General features: G+C 41.6%; 1 protein-coding gene across 2 annotated transcripts; it reads left to right on the top strand.

Moving 5' to 3' along the window:
* Window positions 1–253: 253 nt before the first annotated feature.
* On the top strand, window positions 254–10,302 carry LOC311045791 (calcium-activated potassium channel subunit beta-2-like; the record flags this gene model as incomplete). Of its 2 annotated transcripts, none has more annotated exons than XM_084057848.1 (5): window positions 254–353; window positions 1,353–1,475; window positions 2,713–2,886; window positions 5,894–6,089; window positions 10,015–10,302. In XM_084057848.1, the coding sequence occupies exons 2-5, from the start codon at window positions 1,417–1,419 to the stop codon at window positions 10,300–10,302; spliced, it is 717 nt and encodes a 238-aa protein (XP_083913974.1). In that variant the 5' UTR covers window positions 254–353; window positions 1,353–1,416. The 2 variants fall into 2 exon arrangements, with proteins under 2 accessions (XP_083913974.1, XP_083913975.1); XM_084057849.1 differs by lacking the exon at window positions 254–353 and adding an exon at window positions 551–569.
* Window positions 10,303–11,472: the final 1,170 nt, after the last annotated feature.

Here is an 11,472-nt window from a genome sequence, read left to right as displayed (position 1 = left end):
TTCAAAGTGGGTTTTCATCGACCCTCACCTTAGCTCTGACCCCGCGGTGAACCGAACCTAATAACTCACAATGTCTGGGGTCACGTCTCCACATGAATCAGGACTTAACTGACACCTAATAATTTATGCTTCATTGTATGACCGCGTAACTGATTTTCATCCATTATTTTTGTAATACCTTTTTAGCCTATAACAAAGCTGCCTTGGCACTGAATGCTGTGTGTGTGTGTTCGTTTCCAAACCGTAGTGAGGACCCAGACGGAAACGGCATGAGCGCGGCAGGCAGTGTGGCACCACGAGGGGACCCGATGACTTTGTGTTGACAGCAGTAGTAGCCGTCCGCACTGCCGCAGGTATGTCTCTCAGCGGCATTAACACCTTTCATCTGTTGCCATCCGTCACCTCCTTGTCTCAACTTAACAGCATTTCTTTGTGTTTCAAAACGAGTTTGTTTGCCTGGTTTGCACTGACCCTGTGTGTGCCTCATGTGTGAGAGAGGGCTCCCTCCCTCTGTTCCATGTGTGTGGGCTGCCTAACATCACACACACTCGAGGCTTCACGTTGTAACGGTGGGTCGTTGTTTATAGGGTTGTAAAAGAGCAAATACATATGTGTTTCCTTTGTACAAACGTGGATTTGTTTTACGAGGGCAGTGTTTGATATGCACCAGAGGTAGAGTATATTTTGTACCGCTCTTTATCTAAAAAAACAACAAAAAACAAAGGAGCTCCTTACTTACTTATTCACTTGCTTACTTTATCTAAATGAGAGTGAGCAGGTATTCTTTTCAAAGGAAATAGAAATGAAAGAAAGTGCAGTTTATTGTGTTTACATGGGCTGTGGTCTTGAAATTGTGTTTGAAGAGTGTTTTTTTTTATACTTAAGTAAAAGTATCAATACTGCAATTTAGAAGTACTCTGTTACAAGTAAAAGTCCGGAATTCAAAATTGACTTGAGTAAAAGACAAAGTACAAAAGTATTGGTATCAAAATGTACTTAAAGTACCAAAAGTAAAAGTACAAAAATATTTGAAAATAGCCGATCTACAAGCTCACAACGCGTCGCAGCCTCGGTATAAAATAGCGCAAAAGTGGTTAATGTATGTTTCATAATATCATAATTTACATCTGAAAAGTAACTAGTAACTAAAGTTTTCAAATAAATGTAGTGGAGTAAAAGTACAATATTTGCCTCTGAGATGTAGTGGAGTAGAAGTAAAAGTATTGGAAATTGGAAATACTCCAGTAAAGTACAAATACCTAAACATTTTACTTAAGTACAGTACTTTAGTAAAGTTACTTTCCACCACTGGACAGATGGATGTAAATCAACTCTTGATTCTTCCCGTTCAGGTCTTTTCAACAACCTTTCCGCTCCCCCCGGGGGAGCCAAGTAAGTCGTGGGTCATCAGGGAAAATGTTCTTCGTGGCAGGGGCCCGAAATGCTCAAGGAGGAGGACAAAGTAACAACAGAAGGTAATGTGACTGTTGTAATTATGTTTATATCAGCTATAGGCTCTGATGCAGCCATTCCCAGTCTGTGGGCCTGGGGCCCATTGATGGTCTGTGAGATTATTGCAAGTGGGCTCCCAAATAATTGGCAAAACACTACGATTTTACAGACAACCTGACATACAGTACATATTGAACAAAAACTAAAAAACAAACCAATGTCATGGTATTTCATTGCTGTCAGGCAGAAACCTCATATCTCTTTATCTCGGGCAGAAACCTCTTATCTCCTTGTAGATCTGCTAAAAGTAACAGTTTTGGACAAGGTTTCCACCCAAGAGAGACGATTTATTTAGAGGGTTTCCATTTGTGATACAGATAAATAGGAACTTAAAGTATGCTACGTATAGTTCCATTTATCGGTGCCGAAACATTATCGACTGATTTGATCGTTAAAATAGACATGCTCTGAAAACGCACGCGGCCCAAGCGGTCAGATGGGTGGGCCGCAAAGACACTTTCAAGATTTTAAAGTGGGCCCTGATGCAGAAAAGGTTGAAGAACTGCTGCTCTGATAACATTAACCGTGCTCTCTCCTTCTCCCACTGCCCTCACTCTTTCATCCCATCACATTTAACCCTTTCAGAATGGGAAAGAATCTGTGTGTTTTTTAGGCTTCTTTGGGCTATTGAAAAATAGCAGATCTACAAGCTCATACCGCGTTATGAGCTTGTAGATCTGCTATTTTTGAATAATCGTGAAAATTTGAGCAAATCTTTGAATATATATATATATATTTTTCAAGGCAAACATTTGTAACTGAAATCTTTGCTTCTGGGGGGATTCTACAAATGTCTTCTAAATCCTAACAGTTTTTTGAAAAAAAAACATTATATTGCTATAATATCAGTGGTTCTCAAACTTTTTCCTGTCAAGTAACCCCCAAAATCATATGAACTTTGGCCGCGGACCCCCATCTCAAAATATGTAGTTCCAGGGACCCCCCAGAAGCAAAGATTTGAGTCAAAAATGCTCGCTTTAAAAGAATATATATATTCAAAGAGTTGCACATTTTCAAGATTTTTCAAAAATAGCAGATCTACAAGCTCATAGCGCGGCACTCGGTGCCGCGCTATGAGCTTGTAGATCTGCTATTTTTGAATAGCCAAAGGAATCTAAAAAAAAATGACACACAGATGCGTTCCCGGTCTTTAAAGGGTTAATGCCTCCAAAATTATATATTTTTTGAATTTCCTATCAGCCGGTCATTCTACCAGAAGTCCCCTAAGGGCGATGTGTTGGACAAGAAGAAGCCTGTGACCGCCCTGAAGGCTGGTGAGGACAGGGCCATCTTCCTGGGTCTGGGAATGATCCTTTCCTCTGTTGCCATGTACTTTGTCCTGGGCATCACCATACTGCGCTCCTATGCAGACAGGTACCCGCACTATGCACTCGCCCTACACAGACAGGTACCCGCACTATGCACTCGCCCTACACAGACAGGTACCCGCACTATGCACTCGCCCTACACAGACTGGTACCAGTGGTGGAAAAAGTACTCAAATGTTTTACTTAAGTAAAAGTATCAATACTGTAATGTAGAAGTACTCTGTTACGAGTAAAAGTCCGGAATTAAAAATGTTACTTGAGTGAAAGTACGAAAGTATTGGCATCAACATATACTTAAAGTACCAAAAGTAAAAGCACTCGAATGTTTAATTTCAGATAGCCCATGTATAAAATAGGGCTAAAGTGGTTAATGTATGGTTTATAATATAATAGTTGTCTCCGCCAGGAGACTATGTTTTCGTTCTCGTCCTTCCGTGTGTCCACCAAGCTAACATGGGTCAAGCTTCACGTGACAATATGTTGAAAGGGTGTGCTTTGATTGGCTAGCGAGACGCATGATGAAATAGAGACCTATAAATAGGTGTGTCACTTCAAAAGATAATTTATATCTTTTGAAGTGAGGTAAGACAGGATTAATCAGGAACAGTACTGGCGGAGACCTGTGCTCCGAGGAGCACATTTTCTAGTTTATATCTGCAAAGTAACTAGTAACTAAAGTTTTCAAATAATTGTAGTGGAGTAAAAGTACAATATTTGATCTTCCAGGAGATCAGATTATTTTGGTTATTGAGATGATCAATTGAGTTGAAAAACAAACATTATTTATTACTGTAACTGTCATTGTTGGATGTGCATGAAACCTTTCTCCCCAGATAGTCATCATTTATCTGAACTCTATTATTAATATTACATTATTGACTCATTCTTTGTTCTCTGTTAGTTATTTGGTTTTATTATTATAAAAGTTCTACCTTATTATATGCTTGCATTATTCTAACTAGCAGCCTACTGTATAATAAGATAAGTATGAGCAAACGGTTAAGTCAGGGGTCTTCAACAGGGGGTCCGTGACCCCTAGGGGGTCCTCAGAGTTACTACAGGGGGTCCGCCAAATCTTTGTGCGATAGGATTTGTTTGTTTTTTACGTTTACCATTTGAACCCTAGCATCGCTTTTCTGAGGAGAACTTTAGCCAAAAATAGCAGATCTACAAGCTCACAACGCCTCGCAGCGCGAGGCGTTGTGAGCTTGTAGATCTGCTATTTTTGGCACAGAGTTATATAGGTGTAGAGGGGGAAAAAAGAGCAGATCTAATTTAAAAAAAAAGTTATATAGAGGCGGTCCCTGCTTCATCCCTCTCTCAGCTAGGGGGTCCCTGGCCTGAAAACCTTGAAGACCCCTGGGCTAAGTGATCATGTGCGCAAAAAGGTTGCCATGCACCCCTGCACTAGACACACTGCTTTTCCTTGGGTCCTCAGCAATACACCTGCCAAGTGGGAAGCTATGTGAAGGACATATAGTACATACCTATATACATACATACAAAGATTCATAGATATATGTGATGTCACAAGTTATCAATCCTTCAATTGTTTTCTGCGATAAAGGGCAAGACCACTTTTGTTGAGGTTTGGGTTGTGTAGTTACCTTGAAAGAGAAAATAGGTAACGCACATCGACTGGTGGGTGCTGGGCTAAAAAAACAACAGTATAAAAATGGATGGAGCCCGCACACCGGATTTGGTACAAAGAGACTTTCTTTATTTGGACAACGTTTCGATCATATAGATCTTCATCAGGTCATCAGACCTGATGAAGATCTATATGATCGAAACGTTGTCCAAATAAAGAAAGTCTCTTTGTACCAAATCCGGTGTGCGGGCTCCATCCATTTTTATATTGTGTAGTTACCTTGCCATGATGTAACTCCATAGGTAGACAAGAAATCAAAAATAATTGCTTCATTGATTAGAAATTGATCATTCAAAATATGCTCCTCATTGACTTACATTGTACGGTAAAACAGCTCTCAAAGTCACTCTTTTAGCACACAAACAAATGCAAACAAAGTTGATTCAGACGATATAGATCACAAAACCCAGTACTTGTTTTTTTTAATAAAAATGTCAACTTCCTGTTGATTGTACTATTTGAAGATCCGGATCCGCGAATCCAGTCCGGGTTTTCTTCTTAATAAAAATAGCAAAATCAACAGGAAGTTAACATTTGTATTACAAAAAAAAACAGTACTGGGGTTTTGTGATGTTCTATATTGTCTGAATCAACTTTGTTTGTGTTTGTTTGTGTGCTAAAAGAGTGACTTTGAGAGCTGTTTTACCATACAATTTAAGACCTGCAACGCATCTGTGTCACTTTAGATTTCTTTGGCTATTCAAAAATAGCAGATATACAAGCTCATAGCGCAGCACCGAGTGCCGCGCTATGAGCTTGTAGATCTGCTATTTATTTATTTTCTTAAATTTTTATCCCTCGATTTTGTAACCCTTTTTTTTCACCCGGTGCCAATTTGCTAAGTGATCCTGGGCACTACACTTCCCAGCCTAGGGAGGCCAGGGCCGATCTCATGCCTCCTTCAATGCATGAGAGCCAACTGACCTTCTTGTCACCTGACAGGGGGGAGTTTCCCCGGTAGGACGTAGCGCGTGGAAGGAACACGTTATTCCAACCAGTTCCCTTCCCCTCCATCAGGCGCCCCGGCTGACCAGGGGGAGGCAGTATAGTGACCAGGATTACTACATGTTTTTGTGAGGGTATTAACTACCCTAGGAGACACGGGGAGAACATGCAAACTCCACACAGAGTTGCTATTTTCGAAAAATCGCGAAAACCATTTTTGAAATATTTTTTTCCGAAAAACTGTTAGGATTTAGAATTTCTTTAGAAGCGGCCTCAGGTCTTAATGGGTTAAGTCAATGAGACGCATATTTTGAATTATCAATTTCTAATCAATGGAGCAATTCTTTTTGATTTCTTGTCCACTTTGGAGTCACATCGTGACAAGGTACACAACCCAAGCCTCTACCAGAATGGTCGTGCCCTTTAATGTGTGATTCTCATTCCTATCCTGCCGCAGTGCGTGGACAGAGGAGGGCATATGTGTTGTCGTCAACTCGTCCATCACGGCGGACGTGAACTGCTCCTACAGCTGCGGGTCGGACTGCTGGCGGGCGTCCAAGTACCCCTGTCTGCAGGTGTATGTCAGCGTCAACAGCACGGGCCGCGTGGGACGCTTGTCCCACAACGAGGAGACGCAGGACTCCAGCTCTGAGGTGAGTGTGCAGCCAGCGTACCCAGGCAGTGGTGGGAAAAACGTACTCAAGATATTATTGAGTGGTATTGCTATTATAGCAATACCACAATACAAAAAAAATACTCTGTTACAAGTAAAAGGCCTGTGTTCGAAATGTTACTTGAGTAAAAGTACAAAAGTGTTGGCATCAAAATATACTTAAAGTACCAAAAGTGAAAGTACTAAAATGTTTGAAAATAGCAGATCTACAAGCTCACAACGCGTTGTGAGCTTGTAGATCTGCTATTTTCAAATTTGATAGGTATAAAATAGGGCTAAAGTGGTTAATGTATGTTTTATAATGTAATAATGTATATCTGCAAAGTAACTAAAGTTTTCAAATGATTGTAGTGGAGTAAAAGTTTAAGGTTTGCCTCTGAGATGTAGTGGAGTAGAAGTAAAAGTACTGAAAAATGGAAATACTCCAGTAAAGTAAAAAATACCTACAAATTGTACTTAAGTATAGTACTTGAGTACATGTACTTAGTTACTTTACACCACTGGTCCCAGGTAACGCTCTGAGAGTGGCTGAACCCAGTGGTGGAAGAAGTACTCAGATTTATTTTTACTTTAACCCATCAAGACCGATTCTACAAATGCCTTCTAAATCAGTAGTTGTAACTTCTTTGTGCCAAGGACCCCCACATTGATATATATTTGGCCGCGGACCCCTCATCTGAAAATGTTTTGTGCCAGGGACAGGGTTGCCAGATCTGCATATTATAATTTCCCCGCAATATTTTATTTGAAAATAGCCGATCTACAAGCTCACAACCCGTCGCATCGCGACGCGTTGTGAGCTTGTAGATCTGCTATTTTTTAATATAGCCAGCGAAAAAATCTAAAATTATACAGATGTACCACAATGTAGAAATACTCTGTTACAAAGTAAAAGGCCTGTATTCAAAGTTCTTACTTGAGAGTAAAAAGTACAAAAGTATTGGCATCAAAATATACTTAAAGGACCAAAAGTCTCATATAATTTCTCAACATCTTTCTAAATGTGTGTATTAAGTATAAAATAGAGCTTATTTAGTTAATGTATGTTTCGTAATAATAATAATCTAAATGTGCAAAGTAACAAGTGACCTAAGTTTTCAAATGATTGTAGTGGAGTTGAAAGTACTGTAATTTGCCTCTGAGATGCAGTGGAGTAGAAGTATAACGTTTTGAAAAAAAGTCAACACTCAAGTAAAGTAAAAGTAGCTCAAAATTGAACTTTAGCACAGTAGTTGAGCAAACGTATACGTAGTCACTTTCCACCACTGGCTGAACCATAACGTTGGCACACGCTGTCAGATGCCGTCTTGGTTGCCTAATTTAGACCAACTCTGGTACCTTCCAAGAAAACTTTATCGGACCTGGATTATTTCCCAGACCCGTGAAAGGCCATGAAGATCAACTGTTTGTCAACATGACATTATCTATTGGGGGTATATTCAACGTTTCTGTTGCTTTTCAGAGTAGAAATGTCTTGTAACTTTCAACACCCACACACAATGCAGCAGGTCAATCATGCTCGCTCGTTGTGGGGAAATTGCCTAAGGGGCCGGGGTCCACCGAGGCATTTCTTCCTGAGTGCAGCAGCGTATGTTTTGAATTGTTTCCAATGGGAGCGCCGGCCGTGTTTTTGGAAACGGCAGCAGCGTGACGAGGCGCCGGGCATCTATTTTGCGCTCACATGTGGTAAATTCATTATCATTGTTGTAATCGAGTCCAGAACGAGGATTTGAGTCCAACTTGAGTCACAGTAAACCCATGACTCGTGACTTGACTTGGACTCAGCAGTCTCTGACTTTGGACAGTCAGCACAATTAAAAAAAAAATAACCGTCAGGATTTTACTATGTAGAATTCACTTCAGGTAAATGATAGATGGTCTGTGTGCCAGAGGAGGGTAAATGACAAGAATGTGTATTTGTGCTGTAAATGTGTGACTTGGACACAGACTTGGGTGCTGGAGTCTGGGGAGTGGGGACTCAACTATGACTTGACTTAAGGTGACTGACTTGGGAACTGAAGACTTGGGACTCGACCTACAGGTTGCTCGAGCACCTGTTCAGCAGGGAGCAGAATTGGGAGGGATAGCATGCTCCTCCACACACCAAGGTTATAATAGTTTTGGATTTTTCATTTTAGTTTAAGTTTGTTTTTCTAATTCAGTTAGTCTTAATTAGTTTCTAGAGCGGATTTGCTAGTTTTTTTTTAATAGTTTTTACTTTTTATAATGCTAATAGTTTTTTTTATACTTTCGGCCCTTTTCAATCCTGCACCAAATAAACAAATAAGCCAGGTGCAGGAACGAAAAGGCCCAGAATAAGTATTGTGTAATAAAAACTCGAGAAAAGATAGCATTAAAAAAAAAAAGAAATCAGTCACAGATTAAGCTTATCAATAAATTGACAAAAACTAAAACTAAGGGCATTTTGTCTCTCATTTCAGATCGTTTTAGTTCGTTTTGTAAACACACAATACAGTTCCAGTTAGTTTTTATTCTAGTTTTTATTTATTTCAGTTAACAAAAATGTTTTTCCAATTTTAGTTTTCGTTATTTCGTTAGTTTTCGTTAACTATAATAACCTTGTTCCACACACCTTACACCCTGCTGGTGAAACTCCTCACTGTCAGGTGAAATGAAGCAATGTGTATTGGTGGAGGAAACACGTGGTTGTCTACACTCTCCCCAGACCAACAGTAGGGGATAGCCGTGACAAGGACTATACACATTCTTATCATGACCTAGTTTATTGGTGACCTTTAGGGGCCGTGTCCACCAAGGTGTTGAAAATATATCAGTTCTCAGCACCCACACGGTCACGGGCATTTTCACCACAACGCTCATGCATGATAGACCTGCTGCATGGTGTGTGTGTGTGTGTGTGTGTGTGTGTGTGTGTGTGTGTGTGTGTGTGTGTGTGTGTGTGTGTGTGTGTGTGTGTGTGTGTGTGTGTGTGTGTGTGTGTGTGTGTGTCTGTGTGTGTGTGTATTACTATACTTGTGAGGACCACATGTCCCCACAAGTATGGTCGACTTTGAGAGATAGACATTGTGAGGACCACATTTCCAAGGTCCTCACAAGAGAAATGGTTGTTTCATGGTTAAAACATAATTTTTAGAGATACGTTTACAATTAGGAAACGATTAAACATGAATTATATACTTAGTTGTGTGCCAGTGTCATGCACCGGAAAATTGCTGATCTATAAGCTCTGCTTTTTTTTTGGCTTTAGGCTGATGGCTGTAAAAGGGCAAAATGTGTTAAGAAGTAGCATTCAATAGCATTCATTCATAAAATCACTGTCCTAAAATGTTGATGTATAGTAATACAAACTGTGTGTTTGTGTGTGTGTGTGTGTGTGTGTGTGTGTGTGTGTGTGTGTGTGTGTGTGTGTACTATACTTGCGAGGACCAAGTATAGTAGAATTTGAAGAAATATACATTGTGAGGACCGTTTTCCTGGTCCTCACAATGCAAATGGTTGTTTTATAGTTAAAAAAAAACATTTTCTAGAGATAAGTTTACAATCAGAAAAACATTCAGGTCAGGATTAGACATTTAAAGGTTAGGTTTAGGGATTGGCATTAGAGTTAAACATGATTTATACTTAGTTGTGTGCCAGTGTCATGCACCGAAAAACAGCCGATCTATAAGCCCACAACGCGTCGCAGCGCGACGCGTTGTGGGCTTATAGATCGGCTGTTTTTCGGCTTTAGGCTTACGGTTAAAAATGTATTTTTCTTTTTAAATGGCAATTATAACATGGCTGTCTTAAAGTGTTGAGGTCCTCACAAGTATAGTAATACAAACGTGTGTGTGTGTGTGTGTGTGCGTGCGTGTGTGCGTGCGTGCGTGCGTGCGTGCGTGCGTGCGTGCGTGCGTGCGTGCCACAATCTCCTGTCCCTGCAGTGCTTCTACGTGCCGAAGTGCCTGAAGGACAGCTCGCTCATGCACGCCATGGTCATGAACATCTCCGAGCGGCTGCGGGTGCACCAGCAGCTGCCCTGCTACTACGACCCCGACGACCGGCAGCAGAGCGTCGTCCTCCTGACGCGCATCTACGGCCACAGCGCCGTCTTCCACTCGCTCTTCTGGCCCTCCTGCGTGCTCACGGGAGGGGTCCTGATCATCCTGATGGTCAAAGTCACGCAGTACCTCTCCTCGATGTGCGAGGAGATCGGGAAGATCAAGCGGTGATATAGCCTTGGATCGAGACTTATCGTAAATGTTTTTGATTGAGTCTGACCTTTTCTTTCTTATCTATGATCAAGGACGTGCACAGATAGACTCTAGGTGGTGCTAGAGCACCTGCCCTTTGCCCTATTGACCAGAAGTGGCCTTTTGAAAAAAATATTATTATTATTCCAGTTTACAGCAGGGGTCTTCAACAGGGGGTCCGGGACCCCTAGGGGGTCCTCAGAGTTACTACAGGGGGTCCGCCAAATCTTTATGTGATTTTTTTTTTCTTTTTACCATAACCACTCGAAACCTAGCATCCCTTTTCTGAGGAGAACTTTAGCCAAAAATAGCAGATCTACAAGCTCACAACGCCTCGCGCTGCGAGGCGTTGTGGGCTTGTAGATCGGCTATTTTTGGCAAAGAGGTATAGGTGTAGAGGGAAAAAAGAGCAGACCAAGTAAACAAAAAAAAAGTATAATTTACTTGAGCACCTGCCCCTCAAAATGTCTGTGCACGCCACTGTCTATGATAGTCACTGGACATCAGCACGCAAAGCCTGTACTTCTCTGGCGTACATGTACAAAAAAACATATAAAGTGCTGACTTTTCTGAAAAACAAATGTATGTTCAGGGGTGCACATAACTGGTGCGCAGGTGCGCATGCGCACCCAAAATAAAAAATGCGCACCACATCAGGCGACGCGAGGCGCTTTTGCGCACCAACAGCTGGGACAGGAATTTCCAAGCTTTTATTTTTTAGCAAAAATAAAAAATAAAAGCCTGGAGATCGAGGCTAGGAATTTACTTCCTGAAGCCACACTCACACAATCACTCTAAAGCACCCGTCGGCCCCATGTACAGCCATTAGGCACAGGGGTAGAGATATGACTCGCGTCGCCTCGCATCGCCTCGCATTGCCTCGTTGCGTGCACGCAGCCAGCAGCGGCTGTTAGAGGCACTCGTCACCGATGATGAACGCACCGTAATGGTGCAAAATATGCCGTGAACGTCCCAATCTGGCGGATAAAATCAGCGCAGCAGCACAGGGCACCAACCTTGGGGGCTTTATCTAACAGCGTGAGAAAAAAAAAACGGCGAAAATCGGCGGAATTTAGAAGCAGAGCGTCCTTTTTTTCTCGCCCCCCCCCCCCGTTGACAAAACTGTCCGGTGGGCACCGTGCTGAACCC

The sequence above is a fragment of the Gymnoscopelus microlampas genome (assembly GCF_963454915.1).
Source record: "Gymnoscopelus microlampas genome assembly, chromosome: 5".
Classification (NCBI taxonomy): Eukaryota; Metazoa; Chordata; class Actinopteri; order Myctophiformes; family Myctophidae; genus Gymnoscopelus; species Gymnoscopelus microlampas.
This window is presented reverse-complemented; position numbering and strand designations above follow the sequence as displayed.